The sequence below is a fragment of the Gymnodraco acuticeps genome, unplaced genomic scaffold (assembly GCF_902827175.1).
Source record: "Gymnodraco acuticeps unplaced genomic scaffold, fGymAcu1.1, whole genome shotgun sequence".
NCBI lineage: Eukaryota > Metazoa > Chordata > Actinopteri > Perciformes > Bathydraconidae > Gymnodraco > Gymnodraco acuticeps.
Window position 1 is genome coordinate 611,388 of NW_022990559.1, and position 27,375 is coordinate 638,762.

At 40.4% G+C, this 27,375-nt stretch overlaps 1 protein-coding gene across 8 annotated transcripts in view; it reads right to left on the minus strand.

The window, feature by feature from the left end:
• The window catches only part of si:dkey-237h12.3 (teneurin-3), a 161,536-nt gene that overhangs the window by 42,114 nt on the left and 92,047 nt on the right, over positions 1-27,375 (minus strand). For 6 of the 8 annotated variants that reach the window (XM_034227608.1, XM_034227613.1, XM_034227609.1 and 3 more), the window contains 11 exons: positions 23,888-24,098; positions 22,716-22,817; positions 21,000-21,194; positions 19,696-19,896; positions 13,795-13,980; positions 11,184-11,204; positions 10,680-10,703; positions 9,472-9,618; positions 8,767-8,983; positions 4,520-4,639; positions 1,869-2,130 (listed from right to left, as the gene is read on the minus strand). In XM_034227608.1, the coding sequence (XP_034083499.1) occupies positions 1,869-2,130; positions 4,520-4,639; positions 8,767-8,983; positions 9,472-9,618; positions 10,680-10,703; positions 11,184-11,204; positions 13,795-13,980; positions 19,696-19,896; positions 21,000-21,194; positions 22,716-22,817; positions 23,888-24,098 (1,686 nt within the window). The remainder of the gene's footprint in view (positions 1-1,868; positions 2,131-4,519; positions 4,640-8,766; positions 8,984-9,471; positions 9,619-10,679; positions 10,704-11,183; positions 11,205-13,794; positions 13,981-19,695; positions 19,897-20,999; positions 21,195-22,715; positions 22,818-23,887; positions 24,099-27,375) is intronic. The other 2 variants (XM_034227612.1, XM_034227611.1) reach the window with 1 other exon arrangement.

Below are 27,375 nucleotides of genomic sequence, written 5' to 3' on the forward strand. Positions count from 1 at the left end.
TCTAATTTTGGGAAAAACGAAAAACGTCTTTTAAAACTACAATTCCCAGTAGAGACGTGCCATAGAGAACATGTTGCGAAACACAATAGCCAGCATGTGTAGTTCTGGGGGGGCGTTCGAGTCCAGTTTTGAATAGTCTGCTGTGGTTTCGTTCCATTTCAAAGAGCTTGACGTTCGGCGTAACCTTGGCGCACTGCCACTCCAACATCCAATCCCAGAGCTTGAAAATTAATCACGGGGTTTGTCAACGGGACTGTAGTCCCAAACGATAGCTGGGGATTATGGGTAGTGTAGTGTCTTCAGCCATCCTAAAATGAATTTTTTTCCGGATATCATATTGCATTAACAACACCACATCTGGCGTCACAGAGATCTTCTGTTACTGTCCTTTCTTCTTAGAGGAAGTACAGAAACACGTAACTCTGGATTTGTTTTAATGTTTGAGGTGCAATAAACGACATAGCAGCTTTTTGGCATGTTAAAACTATTATTTTCTGTCTCGCTCATGAGAGTAACAGCTGGCGAAATGACAGCCTCGCCTACTGATTTCAAATGTGTGCTCTAAAATGATATTTATAAATGACTATTATCATTATTATAAGCAAGACAATAAATGGCAAAGATATGTAGAAAATAAACATATTTAAGATACGTTCATAAAAAACGTAACGTGGGAGACAATATGCTTCTAGAAGATATGTAGAAAATAAACGTATTTCAGATACGTTTATAACAAACGTAACGTGGGAGAAAATATGTTTCTAGCTAAACGTAATTCAGAATGCAGTTTAGTTCTGTGGGAACGTAATTTTTAGGAGACAGGGTTGGTATATTACACAATACTTTTCTATTGCTTATATGTACGGATTGTGGTCACACTACCTCACTGCTTTTTGATTTGATTTTAATTTAAAAATGCAACTACTTTATAATGTACATATGTTCATAAATGTATATTATAACAGTGAATTAGTCTATTATAGAGTATTTTAACTTATTCTGTATATTTGATAATGTTTACTGTTTATTTTATTGATAAATCTATTTTCTACTGTGGATTTTTGTATTATTGTATTTTATTTTATAATATTTTTTACCCGTGTGTAATGCCTGTTAATATGCTGCTGTTACAGAAAAACTCATATTGGGATCAATAAAGTGATCTAATCTAATAATCATAAATATACTGTATGTACAATTCAAACATTATGAAATTGTTAAGCAGTGAAAATATATAAAACAAGTTCTTACTTATGTATAACTACTACAGTACATCAGTCCAAATGAAAACTGAGAAAACTTCACAGGCAATAAATGAATTCAAACTTTGACTTGAAAGCTTTGAAAGCCACAACTCTAATAATTATCTTGGTCTTACTCTCTTTTGATCTCAAAGTCCCAGTTCCCTTGACCAGCTTTCACCTCAGACTGCCACTGAAGCATGTCCACAATTCAGATTTCTCCCTCAAATGTAACAACGTTTTATAATTTCCTGCATAGCAATATTCAGGGTCTTTAAAAAACTCAGATTTCAGCCAAACCGAATCCTGAGGCATAAAACCTTCATCCTAAGAACTTATCAGTATTACTGCGAGTCAGTTTATGGCTTAGTATTTGGGGAGATGCCTCAGTTCAATCTAAGCTCAAAGGCAAATGTGAAAATAAGCTATGGCAAAAGGAAGATAGCAGCATTATTGTTTCTCTTGTTTGTGTATTTAAGACACTGCTGCTTGTAATGTTGGGATCAAACATGGATTGAATTATTAAAGGCATTCAAAACAATCAGATATGAGCACAACAGTGGAATTGACCATAAAAGCTCCGTAATGAGATCTCCTTTGGGTCACCTCTGTGTCTCTGTGTCTCACCTGGGTCTCCGGGATGATGGGGCTGTCCTCGGGGGACGTCTTGTACAGAGTGGAGAGGGGCGTGGCCAGAATAAGGGGGTTGGGTCTGATCAGGCCGGTGAGGTAGCAGCTGGGGATGTCGTTCTCCTCACGCTTCATCACCACCGTGTCCATCACGTGGAAAACGTTCCAGGGCAGCCACACAGTGCGGTGCAGCGAGGGGAACGGGGCGCGCTCGTAACTCAGCGTCAGAGAAGCACCGCCATTGGCCAAGAGATCGAACCTTAACACAGCATCATCAAACCAAAAAAATATCACATATTGGAAAAACTATATGTTGGGAAAATACAGAATGTACTGATTCAATATCAGAGTAGCACATGATAACAAAGGCCCTACGTAGCTGTGTACGTAATCGGATGTATGATTACATAGAAGAAGCTCGTGAGACACTGTGTTGAACATACTATATTCCAACGATTAACATGATTCAGCCCCTAGGGAGATAGGCTGTCATGTTTATTGCTTACGTGGGTCTTAGCTAATCTAAACTAAGAATAGAATATTGCTTTGAACCGGTATAGATGTATCTTGTGACTGAATAACACCCTCTCTTGTATATAAGCATATGAAGGACACTGTTCGAGGAACTAGTTGTATCATATGCTCTGTATGTGATGACTACTTCCATTCTTGCAAGCATAATAAATACATGTATCCTGATTATTGAAGCTCAAGCCGGTGCAGAGTGACATTTTCCCAACACTGTATGAGCGTTAAATGTATTTTATGTATCTTTTGGTAAATCTTGTTTTCTCTCTTAAGGATTGCTAAGCTCTAGGAGCATGGTGTCAATCACTTGAGATCAACTAAACCACAAGACCCAATAGAAGCCACTCAGAAACCACTGTTAGCTTTCAGATCAGACACATCCATGTTTGCTTGTTAAGTCAGAGGTGAGAGCCTTGTGCACGCAATCCGGCGCCAGACTCTGAACGGGGTATAGTGAGATAGCCCCAAAATGTAATGGGTTCTTCCAAGGCCCATGCTACTCATCTCAACAAAGTCTCATTAAAACGGGGCCAAGTTTTTCCACAATCTTTCTGACAAACAGACAAACAAACTAATCCAACATCCTAACCTCCTCGGCAGAGTTAAATAACAAAAACAAGGTACAAGTTGAACTTGGAATCATGTTTTCACTGCCCATGTTTCTTGCTCTGTCAGACTTCTTGTTAGCAATGTTATTACTGATAGGACTGTTAGCCAGAACTATGTCAAAGAGCCCTAAAGTTATAATACACTGAAACATCTCTTTAAGTGCTGAAGAACAAAGTAAGTGTTCCATCTCATGACTTCAATGGAAAAGAAAACATTCCCTTATCAAGTCTATTCCCTCTCTACAGCCTTCATACTTTATTATCATTCACTGAATCTAATGTATGACTTCTGTTTAACCAGGCATGGTGTGAGAAGACACTTTACGGTTGAATTTGGTTTGGAGTCTTAAGTCTTAGGAGTTCATTCTGGTGAACTGTTTTTAATTAGTACGATATTACTCAGGGAAAACTTACTGGTTTGGAAATGAAGGGCGAGTCTTTGAAGTGCTGCTCTATATACTCTGTGAGCTCCACTACCCAGGGGGTAAAGCATCTGTGTGGTGACATTGCATGCATTCACATGCACAAAGACACACACTCGCAGATTTGAATGCTTATGCACGTCTCTCACACACACATTCACACTCAGGAGGACACACACGCCAACAGTCAAGCTGTGCAGCTGACCTAAAACAGCTTCCTTCTCAAGCTCTCTCCACTTTGGGCAGCGAGGAGCTCACAGCTGCAAGAGGCCAGGCTTTGATGCCGCCCCCCCCCTTTCTTAACACACTGAGCGGATCTGTTGGCTAACCAAGTGTGATTATCCCCAACCATTTATCACGCAACTTGTCAGAAGAGTTACAGGGCGGAATATCTGACGAAATCAGCTAATCCTCAGCTATCTGGGGACCCAAGGATTGTGCCTCATAACAACAGCTGTACAATTATGTTCCACTTATAAGCCTTTTATTCCAGACTGGCAACACATAAACACGTGTGCCGCTGAATTTGAACGGGCCACTATCTCTCACCAGCATCTGAAAAATAAAGCTCCTACCTGAGATGAACCCTTCCTGTAAAATATGTGTCATACATTTGTGTCGTATGTGTTTGCACCCTCATTATTAAGGACCCGTCTGCGGTAACAGCAGGAGAAGGTCAGACAGTAATCCCATGTTTTACTACACCGCGGGCGGATTGATTCTACCCTTGCTGATTCAATGCATTTTAAACAGCCTGGTTCAAAATGGCCACTACCACTGTGACATTTGCATGAGGAATTGTTCTAGGGCACAATGTGCAGTCGTTTCAATTTGTTTTTGGATAACTGCCAGGACAACTCTGCCACTGTTGGACAGCTTTCCCTGCATTTTTCCATACTGTTCTCGGGATAGCGGCCAATGCCACAAATACATTTTTGCAAGGGCGACAGTTGAACCCTAATGGCTGAGAATCCTGCTGGAGGGTGCTCATTTGGACATGTAAATCAGTGTTAAAAAATGCAGATGGATGGCTGTTAGTCCCTGAATGTTGCACCTACTGATGCATGTGTGCACAGAGTGACTCTCTTACATGCCGTCCTGCCGGGTGATGGTGTAGCCGTACTCGGGGTAGTGCAGAAAGGACACGTTGACTCCGATCAGCGGCGTCCCGTCTCCCGTGAGGACCTGACCTCGGATGACTGACGCCAGGCTGTGTGGGCAAACAAACAGAAAGAGCTGAATAAACAAACAATGCCAGCCGGAGAAAACACGCAGCCACGGCACAAACAACTGCCATCCCTTTGCCAGTGGCACCAGCAGGGAGGTATGATTTACTGAATGCTAGGAACGAGTGTGCCAGGGGATGTTATTCATAAAAATGTCACCTTACAGAGCACCTCTCCGTCTCTGTTTACTGCTTTAAAAGCCCATAATTCAGTGTGATGAGATTTTCCAGACATGCAGGACTTGTTAAGGTTTTTTGCAGCATCTTGCACCTGTATTGCAGCATTTATATTCCATGAGCACACAGAAGTGGATGCATATTTGTTCTCACAAAAAACTGTTATTTGTTTAAGACAAACACAGCTATACAAATGTACAGATCTCAGGGCAATTCAATTTGTGAGGCAGGCACAGAAAACAATGTATTCTTCACAAGATTTACTGATCAATTAACAGTCTGGGTAATTAAGTCAGTAAATGAAGTGCACAACAGAAGGCATTTCAAATGACGATATGTGAGAGAAACATTGACAGTATTGCTATCACCACGACCTTGCAAATACTTTGCTTTAAAAAAAGAGCTTCTTGTCAGTGTCATACCCGAGTCTTGTGCAATAATTTAGTTAGAACGAGCTCTTCAACTCGGTAACAGATATCCTCTTGATGTGAGAAGTTGCAAAACTCGACGACTGACGTGTCAAGAGGCACAAAAAACAGGAATTCAGAAAAACAGAATGTGATGCCGCAGGCAAACTGTCACAAAGAAAAATGAATGAAAAAGGATTTGAAGAAAGAAACCATACAAAAGAATCACCGCAGCACTTTAGAAAAGGTGAATCGTAAATAGGGTAAGTGTGAAAAGAAAATGCATTTTGATTACAAGAAATGTTCGGCAGTGAAAAGTCAGAATGTGAAGGTTTTTCTAAATGAGGTGGAGGAACAACATGTCCCCCTTTAGAAATAATAAAAGCTGGAGAGGTTTTCTGAACAAATCACCTCTTTTCTTCCAGACGTTTTTCTGAACAGGTGACTGGCTTATATAACCCGCCTCCCACTGCTGGTCAAAAAGCAGGTAGGGAGGGTTAAATGCTGCACTTAAGGGCACCTCATGGTAGTTAGTCTAGCATGGGGGAGCATTACTCATTCACAATGCTCACCCAGATTCTCCCTGCTGGCAAATGGATGTGCTTCTGGTCAAAAAGCACTCCACCTCCAGCATACCCTCACCTGCTTTCACCTAGAGAAAGATGCGTTTTCTTTGGCAGTGTGTCTCCATAAATCACAGAAACTTCATACATGATTTAAGCCTCAGATATCTTCTGTGATTATTCAACATGACTGCAGGGCCTTCAGGTAAAGCTTGCTGCTGGTATAATCTTAAGTGTGAAGTAATTGTTTTTAAGTCAATCCTTTGTTTGAAGGTAAGAAGAGGAGACAATTCGATATTTCTGCGTCAACATTTAATCATCCCCTTCTTCTCAACCAGAGCAGAATGTTAAACGTGCTCCTTCTACATTTTTCACTGGTTGGCCAAAGATGTCTCATTTTGCCACTTTATCTCCGGGTCATTAGGTATATTAGACTGGGATGATCAACAGCTTTAGCCTCTCTTATTTCCCTCCCGCTCCACAGCCGTCTTCCATCCTTTATTTACCGGCTCAGGGAACAAGGCCACTTAAGAGCCCCGCCGAAGGTTCACTCTTTCTTTCCTGTGTCTCTATTAATCTTTTGAGAGCATGCTACAAGAGCCGAAACCCCCAAACAAACGGCAAGTCCCACCACCTGCTGAAACCCCAGAAATGAATCATATAATGCTTGCATTCTGATCCGTCATTGTCTCACTCCGGCTGTAGAAAAACTACATCTGAAAACCCAGTGGGAGACTTGTGGGGGGACATGTGATACGGCTGGGGGACCAGTGACAAAAAACACCAAACCACAACACATGTTTTATTCTCTCTGCTATACGGGGGACGGGTTTACTGCCGAGTTCTGAAACCTGAGTGCACGCTGAAATCGACTCCTTTTCTCATGGTGCTCACAATGGTTTCTTGAGAAAGTAGAAGGAGAGGAGTGATCTCTAACAGTTTTGCTTTTCTGTGCCGTAAAATATCAGATACTCCACGTCGAGGAATAAAAGTCACCGCAGCTGTCGGAAGTCTTGATGCTGTTCTGTCTCTGTTCCAGGGCTTCAGAGACTTTTTTTATAATGTATACTCTGCAAAGGCTGCCAATACATTATTCACCCTTTAACCTCAAATGAACATTTGAAAAATATGGGTCTCCAAACAACTCTGCCTATACTACCCTCTACATCGTTATGTGAATCTTTTAAAAATACATAATGATACTTTTGTCGAATACATGCATCTTTGCAGGCCCTATAAAATGCACAACAGTGTTTTTGAATACAAAACAAGAAGATAAAAAAGAAAAATGAGTATTTTGAGCGAGAGAGCTAATGCCGCGGCCAGACATGAAATCGACAGTAAGCTGAAGACAATGAGGATGAGGATTATTGAGAACCCAGTTGGGAGGGGGGATTGCCTCATTCTATATTTTCAGTAAAGCATGCTATTTACATAGGGATTACTTTAAACTATCGGAGGAAATATTCCCAAAGCCTTCTGCACACAGTTGGCAATCATTTTCCTCTCCATCAGTCGCAAATCAAACTCCACTCATGATTGGGAAAAGATGTGGGAGTGCACTGAGGTTTTGGCAAAAAATGTAACTGTCTCCCCAGTTTGCACATGATGTAGCCCAGTGGTCCGTTCATTGCATAAAATATTCTCTTACTTTGTATTAAATACTTTTATTGAATGGTTTTACCGTGGATGAGGACATCCAAACTTTAATTCTTTCAAAGAAGCTGAGGCAAATGTGAGGTGTCAAGATGAACACAAAGCCAGCCTCCACTTGAAAGTGAAAGGCTGTATTCATGCCCATCAATGTAAAAATGTCCTTAAAATACCTAGACCACACTTTCTCCTCTCTATGTAGATACTGTATACTGTAATAGTGAGAAACTAGAAAAATCTGCAATGATACATTTTTATTAGAACGACACCATAGAAACAAGGTAAAGGCACAGCTCTGTGAGTAGTATATTTTATTCTGTTCCGTTCATGATGAATGCAACTTAGTATCACTTAACTTTCCACCTAGCAACATTTCCACGTGTCTGATAGGCCTACTTTGGTTGGCGTGTTAGCATGCTATCTTCTGCTGTTGGGAAATCAACACAAATTAAGAGTTGATGCTGATGGGAATGTAAATAGTTTTTGTTTAATTGCAAACCAAAGTAGGCCTATCAGACACGTGGAAAGGTTGCTATGTGGAAAGTTAAGTGATAAGGAAAGTAAGTTGCATTCATCAAGCATGAAGGGAACATGAATTTTTGCACAACATTTCCAAGCCATCCTTAAGAAATTGTTGTCAGGATTTTCACAATTAAAACAACGTGTCCACCTGCTGGTGGCGCTAGAGGAAAGGCAGAAGATCTCCAAAGCCAGCAGGATCCATCCTCTTCTAATGCACTCAGCTCTGTTTGATTGTTGAGTGCAGAATACAATTAACTTGTTGGCTCTTTGCACACTCTGTGATTGGGACACTTTGAATGTGGTTTACTGTTGGATAAACAGATTCTACAAAGATAAAAGCAACTTTAGAGCAAATATCAGAGATCATTTTGTTTTCTTTGCTTGTCTTAGATGTTAAAATATACTGTAAAATGGGCAGCACATTCATGATAAAAAGGATAAAGGATCTAGATAAATGTGCAGGGAAAACGGTTTCCTTTCCAATTTGGAAACGACATAGCCCTGTTATCTTGGAATAAGAAACATTATCGTTATTCCTTCACAGTCATGAGTGTTGTTTGTAGCGAGATCACTCTTGAGCTTTTTAAACTTGACTGCTGAAAGACATCAACATGTGCAGCAGCGCCACCACTGTAAACACACTTGTCACTGTGACTGCAAAGACAATGAGATGTGATGTTCTTTGACGTTTTGGAGTGGCTTCCCAGACACCCGTGTCTCCCGACTGGTAATGAGACAGCAAACAGCCAACGTGATGCAAATGATGAAGTAGCCACATTAAGCCGCCTACCTGCTGTTGAACGGGTTATCCCAGGGTATCACGTGACTGCCGCTGGGGCCAATCAAAAAGCTGACGCGGTCGTAGAAGCCCTTGGATGTGGGCAGGGTGGCTGAACTCTGGCTCTGGCCGGCGATGGCAGCGGGGTCAGGTGATCCGCGACAGTACGCCTGACCCTGGCACGAGACCTGAGTGCAGCAATCTGGATCCATGCAGTCGACAAGTCCATCTGGAAAACAAGACGGACAGTCAATACGAGGAGGGGAACGCTTGGTTGACCTGGATGCATCCGGAAACGTGTGCCATTACTCTGTTGAGCTCTAGTGCACACAGATGCACACAGTACGTGAGCTTGAGTTCATTAAAATGAGATCCTGACACAAAAGTTTGAAGTGTTTCAAAGTGTGTCACCTCAAAAGTTATGTGTGTTTATCAGCACTTTGACATGCAGCCCCAGATAATTGATATATACTCAAAAGTACTCTTTATAATTGATCTACTGTATTTTAAAGCGTGCTGTTTAACAATCTGCTCGGCTACAGCATTTGCATATTCTTTCCAGTGATGTTTTATGTATGATTGATTTGTTGTGTTTGTTTGCACTGTCACAGAGGAGTCACATCAAAGCCAATTTTCTGTCTTGCACAATAAGAGTTACAGAGCGTTTTTTCTGAAGCTAAAAGACTATTTGTACGAGGCTTTTATAATTCTCCCTACCTCCCTCGTTATCCTTGCCATCTGAGCAGAGCGTTTCGGTCGCTACATCGCATCCCAACCCGCGCCACCCTGACTGGCAGATGCAGTGCCAGACGTTCTGATCCAGGACGCACCTCCCGTTGTTGTTGCACAGCCCGGGGCAGCCGTCTGTCAACATATCATGTACGTGTTAAACAGCAGAGCAAATCAGAACAAGGACATCAGGAGGAGAAGGGGAGTGAAAGACAAGAGCGAGGGGGGCATTGATAGTGGACAGTGGGCAGAGGAGGGACAACAATGATAAAAGACAGTATTGAGTGAAGAACAATACACCTCTGACAGGACTTGGGATGTGGGGGAGGGTGTGAGGAGTTACAGTTGTTTCACATGAGTTTATGGAGCATGTAGAACTCCACGGAAAAGGAGAAAATATTAGATGAAAGAGGAGGAGACACGCTGAGATGTTTAATTAGAGTTAAAAAGGCCAATGGGATACACTGTGAATTCATGTTGAGTCAAATCCGTGGTAATTGGAGGGTTTATTTGTTGTCTTTAATCCATGTTTGCCTATTTCTCTATGAGTTGTTTTCGGGTTGCGTGAATTCTCATAGTGTGATTTTCAAATCGAGGGCAATTTCTGAGTTTTTCTGTATTTCAATCACGCTTAGAGAGTTCAAAAATGCAAAAATCCCATTTAAGTGGCTGAAAACCAGCGAGTGTCTAGGAACTTCATTGCCTTGGCCTGAAAATAATTTACGAAGGAATAGGCTATTGCTGATGTTAGAAACACTCATGTGAAGTAACGGCAACATCAAAGGGAAGAGGAAGTATATATGTAAATAGGAAGGGGAAGAAGTGTGGGAAGAAGGGGGAGGATCTAGAGTTTCTACATTTTTAGAAAACAGAGCACTTGCTGCCAGATCGCATTCCTTCTAGTGGATGGTGAAGACAGGGAGCGGAAACATGACTAAACCACACCAGTTTGGGGCGTTTAATCTGGCAGACACAGGGAATTAAGACAGGGGGGGGAGCAGGGACCGTGGAGTCTGTGTGAGACTGGTTAAGACGGACAGGAAATGAGGAAACATATTGGGCGAGCAGGATCACAGCAGGAACATTATGATCGACTCGGACAAAGAACAGGTGTATAAACGCCGTGCTAGGAAGACAAAGAGCAGGGAAGGATTGTTTGTGACAATCTCCCTTGGGGGGATAGTGGTTCAATTTACCTTTATATCCTATCTTGACTGGTCCTATTACACAATCGAGGAAAAGGAAACATTTGGAAAAGAAAAATTACTTATCTCTTTGGTGGCAGAGAGCTAAGACTGACAAACACATTTCCTTATGTTAACTTGCAGGCGAGCACAAAGTGAGAACGCTTGCTGGCATAAAGTTGATGTACCTGCCAACTTGTTTGAAATACTTGGGAAAGAAGCTTTGCAGGTAGTTCTCCCGAAGATTATAGTTGGCTCGCTTTCGTTTTAGTTTCTGCTCTAATTTCAATCTTTCCACTGTGTATGGTAATCATAGTGGTTATGGAGATTGAGCTGAATAGTTATTACTAAGCATGAGTGGCAGGATATGACTGGAAAGCTGCGAACTCACCCCTTTTTTTTTTTTTTTACAGAGTTCACTTTTCTTTTTTAAGCAACATAAAGGTGTTCTGGATTTGAAAAAAAACAGATTGCATTTAGAGTATAATTCTCAAGCAAAGTGAAAAGTGTTTTTACCTGATACTCTGGAATCCAGGGCTATACATGTAAGCCAAGAGGGAGTTGGATAGAGATAGAGAGGTAGGCAGATAGGCATACAGACAAAATAGAAAAGAGAATGTATATAAGTGGGCAAATAAATGCAAATAGAAAAACATGTACATTTGAAGGAGTTTTATAGAGGGATAAAGGAGACAGACCTGCAGTACGGGAAGGAACAGCAGTATTTGACAGAGTGCAGATGTTAATCAAAACAGCAAGTGATTAATCAGAATTGTATATTTTCCATGTTTAAAATTGTCACATTTTCTGTAAAAGAGCCTTAGATGGTGATTTCTGTTCATAGGAAGCAGCATAAATGAATTCAGCTTCTTACGCTTTGCGAAATATTCATTGTGCTCTCCATCTGATTTTCTTTGCCAAAGCAAGACAGGCCAACACAAAGAAGAACACTGGATTTCTCTTGATATCTGGTTGTTAAAACACTCTTTGTTTTTTTCAGACTATACAGTATTATGTCGTTTTTATCTGGAGCCCGCTTCACAACATTTTACTGTCTGCTTGTCAGGAGTTATGTCGTCTAAGTCCATTCTGAACGCATCATGAAGCAGCAGCATGATAAACTTTTTTTGTATTTATTTCAATGTTGCCGTCATCTCCACTCGGGTGATTTCAACAACTGCACGGCAATGAGCCAGCAGTACACTAAGACGAATCAAAAAACACCTCAGTGGTAAAGTGTAGTGCTGAGAAAGCGGAGACAATGTGTTAAGCCTTGCATATAGAATAGGATCTAGATGCTGGTGACAAAAGAATGGTCGAGGAAGTCCTCTATTCAGGCTCTGTCCATGTAATGTGATTAAAAGGTGCTTTGTGCAAATGGCAGTTATTCAGGGTTTGAAAGACAAAATAAGCTCGCGCCTCTTAAAGAAAAGGTAACGCACGGCCTATTCATCTCCACTGAAACCAAAGCAAAGTTACTTTCCTTGCAGGAGCCTTACACAGGAGGAAAAGAAAGAGAAAATGGATGGGGACGAATCAGCCCTGAGGAGGGAAAGATTAATACGATCAGGAATGTGACCTCTCCAACAACTCCCTCTCCGCATCCCCTCTCCCCCTCAGAGATGGATCCGCGCTGTGGACCGGGGATTGCTGATGAGAGAACTTGTAAATACATAATTAGGGTTCAATAGTTTGGAGTGCCAGATCTCTGTTTAACTGTGTCGTCATTGAGAGGTTGGAGATGACACTTGGGGGAATGCTGTTTGACGAGGCGTGTTAGGGTTTAACTACAGGACCTTTGACAGGGGGTAAGGTGTCAAGGAAGTTTGAGTTAAAGGTCAATGGAAAATGACATCTCAGAACTCATTATCCTCACTAATGCCAGGTGAAGCACCGCCATTTCAGAAAAATGATATTCCAAAGAGGCCTAGCACCGGCTTTTCAGCTCCCTACATACCTGCCCTTGACTCACTAATACAGGAGCATCACTGCAGCAGTCTAAAAGGTGGAATATCTAAATGGTCGATGGGAAAATTACAAAAAAGAGATTTTTAAAAGAGAGAGGAAAAGCTGGCCAAAAGCAATGATGTGTCACATATCCTGTTAGAGGGAGAGATGGTTAACAGCTTACATCAAGATTAAATATCCTCCATTTTGATATCAATTCAATGAAAATTGGTCGAAATAAATTGCCACTATTGAAAACTGGTTGGACTCGTAGCCAATTCATTCAAACCTTTACACTTGCCATAAGGTCTGGTGTTAGCTGGCTAAGAATAGCTGGCAGGTGAACAGGTAATGAGGCTTCAACAAGCAGAGACTGACATTTTCTTGTAAAAAAATGGAAATGTTAAGAAAAAGTAATCATGGCGAATACTTTTAAAAAGCAAAACCACAATATAAATATAATTCTTCAGCAGTAAAAGTGATGTATCAAAAGGAATGTTAACAAAAAAGCAAAATATGATTTTTTTACTAAAAATAGGTCTGTAGTGTGTCATATAGTGTCGATTTTATACTATTTATATACCTCTAAAGTGTGGTCAATATTGATATTACTGTTCATAGTGTTTATACCCATTACTATGTTCATATACTTTATATCTGTCATACATTATACCTATCCATTAAACTGCACCTTACTGCTTCTTTTGCACTTCTGATTAGATGCTAACTAATCTTTCCATATGAACTCTCGTGGAGTATGAAGTACAATGTAAATACAAATTACTTCCCCATTGTATTTGAGTATGTTTGATTAAATGTTTTGTTATCTCCACCAATGACTATGGCGTTTATAAAAAAGGCAAATCGAATTATGAAGATCCTGGCCACAATGTTTTCAGTGATCTTAAAACACGGCGGTTTACCTCTAAGCAGTAAAAAACCGACACTACAAAGTACTTTACTGGTTTTTCATGCAGAGGCACTTGTTGGGAGTAGGCGGGCAGCAACAGAAGCGTGTCATGTCTTTCCAACAGATGCTTGAAACTGCACTCTAAACACTGACATTCAAACTCCAAAGTTGCCCTTTTAAGCCTGTCCATAAATGAGTTTCCTCTGTAGTTCGTTCCCTTCTGTCAAGTGTGTGTAGGTGTATGGTGGCGCATGTGTCAGTGTGGCTCACCAATGGTGCAATGTTCACCCGTCCAGCCCTGATGGCAGTCACACTTGCCCTCTCGGCACACTCCGTGGTCGATGCAGCGTGGGTGACAGTCCCTCTGCTCACACTCTGGTCCTGTCCAGCCCTCCTCGCAGTGACACACACCGCTGATGCACAGGCCGTGAGGACCACAGTCCACCACACACACCTCTGTCGCAAAAGAAAAAAGCCACAGTCATGTCGCTTCTGTTCTGTGAAAGAGACCTTTTTTTATTTTCTGCTGGTGTGTTTTAGTATTCTGTGGATGAATCTGCCAAGACTGAAAACTTCTCTGATGAAAAGCAACGTTTTTACTGTAAACTAGAGACATTTTTAACGCTCTACTTGAAATATGTGTTATAGAAAGTCCTGAAATTGTGAAGGCAAATATACACGTATATGTATCATATACATATTCAAAAAATAAAGCTGCATTGATAATAGATCATCTGAAGAGGCTTAATGACTGCAATCTATACATTTGCATTTTAAAATAATTATTTCTCAATTTACTTTAAAATGTGTGTAACTAGTCAGAGAATTTAAACTGAATACCCAATGAACTCCTACGTGGCTGCTACTTTGCCAAACTACATAATAAATAGATGAGAAAGATTAAAACAAAGAAAGAAGAAGATAAATCCTACTTCAAAAAACTGTTAAATTAATCTTGAGTTATTACTTTTATGGATTCCGGCTATAATAAAATCCCTCCAATCCAGTATCCTCAACTTGCATTAAAGTAATTGAAATGTAATGAGTGCATGGTGGAAATGCACTTTGAAAAGATGAAACTTTAAAAAGAAACAGGTGTGTGGGCGTGTGTCCAATATGACGACAGATGGATGATATCTGATTCAGTTTGCTTATTTAAAAATATCAGCGACAAGCTCTCAACTTTAATAAACGTATCAACAAATTGGTCAAATCAGTGCAACAACAGCTTTTCACCCAAATGAAATGACATCAAAGCTTGTCACACAATATTTCAGTGTTGCTTGAGAAAAATGCATTTGTCTTTCAAGCCCATGAAAGAGCAACACAGGTTATAATAGCCATTGTTATTCCTGTAGCCACTTTGAAGCATCTTTTCAAAATATTCCACCAATTTCCTTTTCTCTCTGCAGTGCACAGTGCCTCATCGCTGAAGTCAGAGCAAAAATATAGTAAAGCACAGCAAATACTTTGTGCTTCTAGACACTTCCAAAACAACCACTTTTCAGGTTTTTACATATTCTGGTAGCTCATTTGCACGTTGTCTTGGCAGCCCGAGGCGAGGGTTATGGATTTAAGCAGAATCTTATGCCTGGACTCTGAGAGATGTTAGATCAACATGATTTCTTCAAGTTGGAGCATCGGAAACAGCAGAGCATCTGTTATGAATCTGTGTTATCTTCAGAGAAGTAGAATTCAAATGATCGAATCCACGGGTGGTAAGTAAATCAGCCCGCACCCGGCTAAAGCTAACGCTCAACAAGCTGTGGCTGCTCTTGTGAGAGAATAAGAAATGTTCATTTACTGGAACGAAGAGCTTCTATCAAAGCTTTTGAGCAGGAGAACTTTCCGGCGTGACAACAGTGTGCTGGAGGAAAGTAGCTCAAGTGTGTCCTCACAGAGACTAGACTCTTCGGGATATTTAAATATACCCATAACCAAACAGTTTGTGACTTTTAAAGAAAATTGCTTGCAGGTAAAGCAACTAAGCCTAGAGGCATAATTCTGTAGTCCAAAATGTTACAAGCCATGGATAAAACATCTACTATTTTACTTTTTCTTCCATTTTTAAAGCTAATTCACCTCCTCTGCTTTACCTACACGGACCCTTTAGTGAAGCTCTTTAAGCAGTCAGTTTCCAGCTCTCTGAATGGAGTTTTTCTTCGATTGAGAGACCTTGGATGGTTCTGATTAAGTCAAGCCGACACTGTAGAATATTAAGCACGCCTCTGGAGGGGAGTCATTTGATTCCAAAGGGAAACCTCCTTCCCATAGAATCTATGCAATCAATTTTTCATTAGTCCAAAAGTGTTTATCTGCCTTTAACATGCCCCTGACTCGAGCTGGATAGGGGTTGTGGGCGGTCGATTCATGCTACTCGCTTGTTAATTAAAGTTTATTTAATTGAAGAAGCACCGCAGCATTAATTAAGAAGGAATTCTCCTCCCACCCAGGTGGGTAAAAACGTGGCTTTTTGGACCGCACCAGTTCAGACACTTCTTGTATTGACAAGCCAGAGACATCTTGCTGAGTGAAAGGGTTGTGTGTGGAATGTTTTAATCTTCAAACAGAATAACAAACGACATCTCTTTAAAAAATAGAATAAAGCAAGACTCCAAAATAAAAAAAATAAAAATCCCTGTTCACCAAAACCATTCTTTCTTCTTGGGCACCGACCAAAGAGGCTGCATGCTGCGACAAAAGTGCTGCACACACATCTATTATCTCAAACACACCACCCAGCCTCCTTATGAATTCATCTGCAATTGAATTTCAATCAGAATAAATACATTCTGCTTTTAATTGTTTGACTCGCCGGGGCCATTGTGTGTCTCTTTCTGGGTTGAGCACACAGAGGATAAGTCTATTCTGATGGAGGAAACAGCACATAAATCACCTGAGGCCCACGCGCAGATAACAGATAGGAGGGGCCAGCCTAACTAACATGTCACCTTGTGTGTCGAAAGCCAAACGCTCTGAATACCGAGCTGATAACAAATGAAGAAGCTCTGCCGCGAGCAGATGGGAATATACGATAGTCTCATCTACTCTAACAAACCTGAAGCTGCTATAAAACACGCCGGCAAAAGTTCTGAACAAATCTATAAGTCTTTTCTGTAACAACACACATTTGTGCTGAATTTCAAAGAGACCATATGCTGGGACTCACAAGAGAAACGTGTGGAAACGAAGCTTTGTTGTCAGCATATGCTCTGTTTCAAAACCAACACGTGCTACAAGTGTTGATTACCAAACTATAAAGGTGTGATCTCAACCACAGATTTATTTAGCCCAAAACACAATTAAGCTGATTTATTCAGGTTCAAACTTCCAGTACATCAACAACTTTAACGATTTGCACATTGCTTGATAATAAATATCAGTTATTATGTTTCATGATTTATGCAGAATACCTGTTTACCAGTGTTACATAAAAGCACTGTAAATATAGTTTATTTTATTCAACACTTTCCAAGCGTGAGTGACTCACAATTCAACATCTGTCTCCTCATACCCATGAAAGACTTTATGGGTTTGTTATCTGTCGTAAATGCAGGTTATTTTCAAACTCCTGCTTGGAGAACAACAGAGAAATTGGAGGCATTTCAGGGTGTTTGCGCAAAACACATTTGAAGTTGTTGCTTTCACAGGATTCATCGATTTATTGAAGCTTTTAGTAATTAGAGAAAATGTTCACAGAACACTTCCTTTCATTTCGCCAAAGTTAAACTTTATTGAAGCTGATATAGGAGAGATGTACCCAGAGCTCATAAAACACAGCACTGACAGTACTGTAGCATGTGTGCATACATCATGAGGCTCCTATTCATCATCTTTGGAGCCAACCACGACTTTTCAATTAATAATGTTGTTTCCTGCATGTGTACCTACAGTATGAGGGGGAAGCTGAAACATACTGATTTGACTGTATTTTATTTAAAGAGTTTCATTTCAAAAGGTGACATATTCATTTGGAGAAATAAATTGCTCTCTGATGTTCACTAAATCATATGTCAAATGCAAAAATGATTAATTAACTAAAAAACATTCAAGATTAAAACATAAATCACATTTTCCCCGTCATATTTACAGATTTGTAGATTCCAAAGCTGATTAATTATAAAGTGTTAAATAGTGCACCCACAATGTACTGTATAAGCTAGATATTTAATTCCAACCTACTGCTTTTTTAATGAAGGCTCATACAGTACATCTGCTGTTGTGGACACATGATGTCTGCAGCGGCCGTGCTCAGCAAGGTTTCTTTACACAAATAATTTGGTGCCAATTAATTGTTAGAGAAACAGTAAAAAGAGCCACGACAGCATTAAAAAAAGGCTGCACTGTTTGCAAGGATTTGTAAGTAGCACTGCTCTAATGGTATCAATAACTGAATGAATGGATGCAATTCAAGTAGATTAATATGCCATTTCATTCTTTTGAAGCCATTGAGTAGACTTTGACTTCAAAATACATTTTTTCACAAAAAGGCAGAGATTGTCTTTGAATTTCTTTAAAGAACTAAAGCCGTACTAAAAAACACATGAAAACTGGTGTTGATTGATCAATTAGTCAATCGAAATAAAATTATACAGTATGATTTTGATAAAGGATTAATCATTTGAGTACTTTGTAAATGTAAAAGCAAAAATGTACCTAGGTTGTTGTTTTTTGTTCATGTGATTGTTACATTTATATTTGAGTTTGAGGAAACAACATATTGTAAAGGTTTCAGCTCGGCTTTAGGAAAGTGTCCCTGGCCTTTTTCACAAACTGACATTTCATATTGCCAATTATTAACAAGTTAAAGGTGGGGTTTGCCATTTATTTCAGAAACACTTTTTGTTATATTCCATGGAATGCTCTTAACGTCCCGATAGCAATGAATATATTAAATGCTTGGACAATAAATACATAAACAAACGTCATCTGTGGAAGCCGTAGCGCTGTAAAAAGCACGACCAATCATCTGAGCCGGCCCGGCTAAAGTAACTGGATGGCCTACCTGCCTGTCAGCCTTCCATCTGGGCACAAATTTATCTCGTGCCCTCATTGGTCATGTGCGCGTTCGTGTGTGTTGGAGGAGGGGCTCTGTGAGGAAGTCTGAAGGAAGGGGCAGATTTTTTCCGGTTGTGTATTTTCAAATTCTAGCGCACTCGAGCTGGTTTCTCCAAAATGACATACCCCACCTTTAAATGAGTGGCTAATAATGGATTAATAATTTGAGCATTTGTTTTATGTTATCTTGTTGGTTGCTTCTCTTTCTCACATATGATTGTTAATTACTCTGACAAGCTATCAAGATGTTAACTTGTGATTTAGAAGTGTAATGGGCGTTTTAACACTACTTTGACACAAAATAGAGCCTGATATTAAAAATGGAAACTATTGTTGCTTAATCAATTAATCATTTGATTATTTGCTGTAATTAAAAAGGAAAATATGATCTAGTTTGTGTCTTGTCTTTATCTCATGCGAGTGCCAATTTTATATATTTGAGTTTGGAACAAGATGTCAACTCTAGCTATGGGCATTTCCTCACTATTTTGACATTTAATAGGGTCGAATATGAATTAGGTAAATTAATTGCAGATTGATCAATAATGAAAACAATCTTTAGTTGTGCACTCTCAGTGCACTCCCCTACACACGGCGGCGTGCGTTGTCGCTTGCCGGCGGGGGGGGCTGAAACTCGACCAACAACCAATCACATGAATCTCCCGCCCCAGACACACAAGCACGCGGTTTGATTGGCTAGAGCTTGTACTGGCATACGATTCGATTGGCTGACGCGTCCGTCGAGGCGTCAAAAGTAGAACATTGCTCTACTTTTGCAGCGAGCACCACGAGAGAAGCTACGCTTTGCTCCCACAATGCAGTTCGGTGACACATTAAAATACCACAGCAAATAGCTTTAAGTGACAAAATGCATTACATGAATGCACACAATTGTTATTCCACCTTTTATTCCTTCTTATTCCATTGCAATGTAAATGTTATATTTGACTATATTTTTTATTATTTAAATATTTTTCTAGTTCTCTACCTGTTTTTTTAATTCTTGTTTTTATGCAACACGACACCAAGTCAAATTCCTGGTACGTGTAAACCTACCTGGGAATAAACCTGTTTCTGATTCTGATTCTGAAATGAAGTGCAATGTTTTCTGACCTATTGAGCAGTCGGCCCCCATCCAGTTGGCCTCGCAGACGCAGGTCCCCGAGTCGGTGTTGAAGGTGCCGTGACTGGAGCACTGCTCTGGACAAGTGCTCTTCAGGATCTCACAGCTGATACCACCCCAGCCCGGGTTACAGTGGCACTCACTGTGATGACAGGCTCCGTGACCGGAACATATCGGGTCCACACAGTCAACTGAGGGCCGTGGAGAGGACAGAATATTTTTAGTTTACCACTTCCAGAAAGGATATCAAACCTACTTATTTACCCCGGCCAATTTCACTCTGCTACAAGCCAACATCATTTTTGTCAGAGTGGAAGTGCTCCAGTGCCAGGTGACGTCTGTTAAGCCACAGCTGAACATGCTGCTGTGTTTAGTTGTGGCTGGTTTCGTTTTTCCACCCTATGTTCTACTAGCTCTTCTATATTATAGGGTACTTCCAATATACTGACAGCATAATTATGCTCCATTATAGGCCCTAGGAGAAGGTGCACAATTAGCGTCTAGACCGATGTAATCAATTACTATTAACAATTTGCAGATCAACTCGCTGATCTAAGTTAATAATTGGCAATTATGACCAACATAATCAACCCATAGGGATAATTCACAACAGCAACATTGTGCTTCCTCTGGAGCTGATTTCTCTGTGGATTTCAACACCTCCTTGGACACTGGTATTGATTATTTACCTTAACCAATTCATCACACCGGAGCCATTACAAGCAAGCCTGGAAGTACAAATGCCACAATCTCCCATCTATGTTTCCTTCCCATAATGCTTCACTTCAAAGAAAAACACAATATACTCATTTAGTTCACTCAATAGATTTTTACGTGCAAGGTCAATGAGGCGCACATGTAAATCTGAGCAGATAATTGTCTTTTGTTTGCATGGGGATCAATAAAGTTAAATGCACCGGAGGGAAGAGGGAGGTTGAAAAGGTTGACAAGAAAGAAGACAAAGCTCTTTCTCAATAAATAAACGGGGGGAACAGGTGCGATTGAATGATTGATTTTTACAGGTGCCTTCATCTGAGGAGCATTCCAATAGGTGACTGCATCAATGGGCCCTTCACAAACTGTTCCAGCAGGTAACCTCACGCGGTCTAAAAACTAAGAGGGAGTTAATTTATACACACGGTATCAATAACAACATCCCAAGCATTATCTGCTCAGTGGAGTTGAAAACACTCGATTGTTTCACCAATGGACTGTGTCAATTCCCCCTGAGCTTCCCACAGAAAAGTATTGCTGCTTCCCATCCAAAGGGAAAAGGATTTCTTTCCCCATTTACCTTGTTCACAGTTGGGTCCTTTGTGGCCGCTGTTGCACACACAGTTGCCCGACACACACAATCCGTGTCCCCCGCATTGAGGATCGATACACTGGGAGGCAGGAATATCACACTCAGTGCCTTTCCACCCGCTGTAGCACTGGCAGCGCCCCCTGGTGTACTGACCGTTTCCGCTGCACAGCACCGGACAGGCGGCTGGGGAAACAAAGGAATTAACAATATCAGGGCTTGTGGTGTATTAGAGTAGATTCCCTTATTGTCACTACACAGAGTACAGCGAAATTCCAAGCATTCCCGATGGTGCAATCACAGATAACAGACAGTATAAGTATCATTTTGACAATACAAGCTTAAACTTGTAATATATAATATATAAAGTGACTATAAATTGGACCTATGATTGAACAGTATACGCTTACAAAACAATACAACATTACCATACAAATACAAGAACAATACGTTCAAGGCAGTAACGAATGTAAACAAGTCAATAAGTAAGTTATTGCACATGTATTTATCAGTGCAGTTGATGATTACAAAACTAGAAATAAATATGTGTTCTATAAAAAAACGTATGAGGTAGAATATAAGGTGCAGTTGGATGTAAACATGTACTGAAGTTCAGTTCATATAAATGGTGCTACTAATACTTTTTCCAAGGTTAAGTACTTATTTGTCTTTATTTGTATATCTAATGTGTCCTTTATTATATATATTTAATAATAGCTACTTTATTTATTTTCTAAAAGTCAGGATGGTAATAATGAAGCAGGAGCCAGATGCTTAGCAAAAACATTTGAAATAAGGAGAATCAGCGCTTGCCTGGCTTCATCCAAAGGAAACAAAATCTACCTCACAGCACCTGTAAAGCTCGCTTATTGACTTAATATATTTATGTGTTCGACTATTTCTTGTATGGGACCAGTTGCTAGGCAACCAGCAGAAACCCAGGAAGTTACTGGTCACATATCACACATAACAGCTACATACAAGGCGCAAGAAATGGTAAGATCTTCTCATAAAACTGTGGCAAAGAAAGTAAAAAGGTGATCCAAATATCGATGGACTCAGACACGTACACATGAAGAAGGCTTTCTATTGCCAGATTTTGACATATCTTTCTCTGAGATTTGGGGCGTATGTCAAATAGAGTGGATTTGAAGGGAATCTTTTCATGTTCAGTAGATACAAACAAATGAGTTTTAATAATTTTCATAGGGAGCATGTTTTTTTGTGTAGTTTTCAATGTAAAAAGCCTGTTACAGTATGTGGATTAGATGGAGTAACAAATGCTCAGCCTATGCTGGATTTTTAAAAATCCGATTAGAGAATTTAAAAAATAACCTTGTCAGTGCTATCGTGGAGACAAATTACGTAATATAGAGAGTGTTTCTTAATGATCTCAAACATTTATGTCTTTACTGACGTTTCTTGTAACATACCCACTGACGTATATGCCAATCATACAGCTGCTCAGGTCATATTAATCAATATATCGATCTAGCTGCACCATGTGAGACTCCACATGCGGTGCTTTTGCTTCTGATCGCTTTGAGCTCAACAAACAATTTTCCACATTATGTTATAAAGGTGGGCAAATACAACCAAAGCAATCTACACAAAGAAAATCTATATTTTTTTAACTCAGGGGAAACTGACCCTTTGACTAATGGGCCGGGTGGACAGAGTAAGACAAATATATGAGATAATTATTACCTCTGGAACAGTACGGCCCAATGAATCCTGGGAAGCAGTGGCATGATCCCGCCACACACTCTCCGTTCCCGTAGCAGTTGTGTGTGCACTCCGTGACAGATTCTGTGGGCGAGAAAGTCCAACTATTAATAACACACCGGATTTTCAAATTATAGCAAATCTCAAATTCCTGCTTAAATAACATTTGACAACTGAAACTGTTCAAGAATACTGCAAGACGACCGAGATACTAACGTTTTTTTGTTTTTTTCTTTATCCCCTGCATGAATCTAGGCTTTTTAAGCATCCCTTATCTGCGGTAGCTGTATCGGGCATGGCATACATTTACAGCTATTTGTCCATGTCCCACTAAGGTCTAAGCCTCCATAACATGCACACTGCAGGCTGGCTCTTCCCATCCAAGCCATGTTGAGTAAAAGCCACACATACATTTTAAATTAGACCAAATAATTCCATTTCCTTGACACATTTTGTCTCCTCTACCGCCTCTTCCTCGCCCCTCAACCCCTTGAATGACTGATTCAAGGGACTGAGGCAATCTCCTGTGTTTACAGCTCAAATCCTCTCTGAGTTGAAGTTAATCTGACATATCCTACAGACAGATCTTGTGTTCATTCACTCATGAACGGCACCCCCATAAGACCGGGGCCCTCATTTTGATCGCCGTTAAGAGGGCAAACTTTTTTGTTATTGCACTGTCTTGTATTGAATGTTCATTGAGCCAGCGTTGGACCCAGGCAATTTTGACCTCACACATCGATACCTTCATATTTGTAGGGTTGGATCAATGGAAAACTCCCCAAAGGAAATAGAAAAACGTTAACTCAACCTTAGTGGTTTCTCCTACCTCAAAACCCACAAGGAAATTTCACAGACTCCAGAACGCTGAAGAGGTTGTTAGGAAGAAAGAATCAATGCAGTGTACTGTAGTGTCTCGTATTGTTGTGTTGAGCACAATAATCCACTACCCTCCAATGGAAACTTAGATCCGTCTCTTAGGCTCAAAGTTTTAAGAGCTCAGCTTGTTTGAGTGGAAGCCAACATTTCCACCAACCTAACTGTTTGTTAATTCAGGCGCAGCTGTTAAAGGAAATTAAAGTCTTCCAAACATGTCATTACACATCATTCCAATCACTCTCATCAGCCATCGCAGCAGATGTGTGTCCTCTTACCCTGAATGATGGTGTTATAGGACACTGTCTCCGCGTTTCTTCCGTCATTATAAAACGCCAGGTGCCACACCCCTGAGTCCAGGTACTGGATGAAGCCGGCTTGGTGCACGCTGACCGGGTGATCCTGCCGTCCCCTCGTCTCCGGTTCACTCTGAGTCCGATGTTCTTTGGCGATAAGCCGGCTGCCGTCCAACAGCTCCACAAAGTCATACTGCAAAACAACACCAAGAACAGATTACGAGAGATGCAGATGATTGTTATTTTAATGTTGCTCTAATTAAATCAGGCAGTAAAACATGCCAGAAAGTTCAAAAAGTTGATGCTTTCTTCTGTTGGATGCTTTGTATGCGGCTCCTCTGGTGATTTCCCTAACTGTCGGAGAAGAATACTTCAAAGTGGTTATGCAAAACACAACAAAATGAAGAGGTCTGTGTACCCAGCAAATATTTAAGTATAATAAATGTTGATTTTCAGTCACATGTATTTGTAGTTGATAGATGTTGTTTGGAGAGTTGTTTGTCTACTGATAGAGCTGATATGGCTCTGGGGCTAAGGCTCAACAATATTCCAAAAATATGTTTTTTACATTCTGACAGGAGTGCACTTCAACAGAGTCTGGCAATGTGTTTATTATAATTTGTTAAATTAACGCAGATAATGCTCTGTGTGGATGCATATACTTAGGAGTTATTCACTGCCAGTGTGTGCACAAAATACAAAGAAAAGGATAAAGTGAAAAGCTTTCTTCAATGACAGCTATATGCAATTATTTTTCTGTTTTTAATTCAAGTTAATACCACATTGCTACTAATGTTTTAATTGGTTTATTGTTTGTTTTTAATACTGAATGTTCCCGGGACTTTCTCAAACAGCGGATGAATACATCATATCTTGAATAAGTTTAAAGTAAATACGTCCTTTTTTTTCTACAGTAGCAAACACAACAAATAGAATATAGTATATACCCCAGGCCTTTTTCTTCCTACTGTATGTTTTGGGAAAGCAGCATAGCAGTCTCTCTGTATTTCTTTCAGGCAAACATTGATTTACGGGGTAAACAAGGAGTAACGAGTCATTCCTGCCAAATGAAACGAGTAAAGCGGCGCATCTGCTCTCACTGCACCTGCTCAACACCTGAACCTCTTCTTGACGGAGGCTGTATGGTGGAGAGCACTGCAGCAGAAAACAGAGTAACAAACCAGCAATCCCCAAACAGTCTATAGGCTGCAGAAAGCACAGCAGATGCAGACAGATCCCATGGCTAAAGCTGTTGTTAGCTACACAGATGCACTGAGCCTAGAGTGAACGCTCAGGGTGGAAGAGAGACTATGGGCTGATCAAAGTCTGATGCACTGAAGCTAGTTCAAAGATGGATTTAAACACAATGATGAGGTCATTTGAGAGATTTGGTGAACTGCCAAGCTATTGATTTTTGCCTGAAAATGATTTTGTTTGTGTTTCAGACTTGTCCGCTCAATAATAAGTAATATATCACTTACATTTCAAATACATTTTTAAAGTAAGTAATGAGTTCAGTCACAACAATTGTCAAGAGAGAAAGGTAAATATATATATATATATATATATATTTAGCAGCAAGGGGTTCCACTTAAAAATCATTAAAACAAATTATTTTAGACATGCGAGTACATTTATTTATTTATGTTTCCTTATAAATAATAGAATACGATCGGAAAAAATATGTCACAATACTGCCAATAACAATTCAAATTGTTTTTAAAGCTGCATTAAAGCTAGGTTAAGTTATTTATTCATGGGAAATAAATCCATTGTAGCCTTTCAGCATATTGTAATTTAAATCGTCTGGAAAAAAAATAGACTTCTGCTCGGTTTTTAGCTACAAGTAAATGTAGCCCAAGACGTTGACCAATCACAGATCATTTGGAGGAGAGAACCGTCCTATCGGCTGCTCTAGAAATGCAGATGCCTGTTCTTGTCCCGTTAGATGCTGCATGAAGCGCATATCTGTCTGGTGGGAGGTGCTCAAAACAGAGCGGGGAGGGAGGAGAGCTGCAGTATGAGGGCTGTATCTTTGTATTCTGGCTTTTTTTGCCTTTTACTAAAAACTGCCTACCCTGGGAGACCACTTGAATTACAATTATGCTGAAAGGTTATTATGGAATGAAAAATAAAGTGCCTCCTCCAGCTTTATTTTCAATAGTTTGTAATAGTAGCATTCCATCATAGCAACACTGCATGTTTATGATATTACCCCAAACCTTAAACCTTAATCGGCACCTCTATTGAGCTTTTTTGGCCTCTTTCACTTCACTGCATTAGCTGCATGCTCCACTATAAAATCACAGCCCCTCATCAACAAACCCATTACCAAAAGCAGGAGATAGCTCTTTTCAGCAACAACAACAAAAACAACGATATTCTCACCGCTTAAGAGGCAGATAATTTTTTCTCAAGTGTTGCTGGAGAGAAAACCCATGCTAAAAGATGTTGCACTTAAATGTATCAAGTGGCCAGAAACACAAGTCCAATTGGATCCTGGTGTTGCTCTATTTCTGTTTGATGTGTAACGAGGCAACGTTTGACACACACTTTAGGCTTAAGGTCTTTATAAACTGGGAGTAAATCAGTATTTTGCATCTGCCATCTTGTTATGAAGTTCTTCTCTGCCTAGTGGGCAATAATGAATCATCTCAGCTTTAAATCACTATGTGCACGACATCCAGCCTCGTTGAAACATAATGGGCTTTAAAGGAGTTAAAGAAAGGGACAAGAAAATATATTAAAACAGGATTTAAAGCTCAGAAACGGGACAAAAATGGACCCGAGCAACTTTGCAGTTGACTTGAGAAAGACAGGAAAGAGAGCATAAAGCGAGGAGCAGGTGAAGTCAACCCTGTGATTTAAACCCCTTTGAGTGGAGCAGAGGGGCAGAGGGAGGATATTAACCTGGCGGAAGTTGAGTTCTTTGTGTTTTCGGCTTGAGGGGGAAGTAATAAAACTGTTCATCCCACGAAACCTAAACCTCCTGGCGAAGTGCATACATCTCGATTAGCCGCAGTGAAAGCCCCCCCAACTCATCTCAATCCAACAATGCAGTGCATAACAGGCGAGAGGCCGGGCGTGGAGAGACTGCAGGATGCCCCGCAGACAGAGCCCAGAGCCTGCAAATACTTCAGCCTTTAGATTGGGTGAACTTAGTTTGGCACTTGGAAACAACTGAGGGCGATCTCTTAAGAAACAAACTACAAAAGTAATTTTCTTCTAACTTGCTTGGTTTGTATCAGCACGGACAAACACTCAATAGCAGAGAGAGGAAGTCTATGTTTGAGAAAGGTGGAAAGCCTGTTGCACTTAAATGTTGTCTTGTCTTCCGAGCTGTGAATACAACGAACAGTCAATATCTCTCATTGGTGTCTTTCATGCTCAGTTAAGTAAATGCATTGATTTGTGCCCCTGGTCCCTGAACAGTATGTAATTTAGAGGTGGCCACAATGGACAGTGTCGAG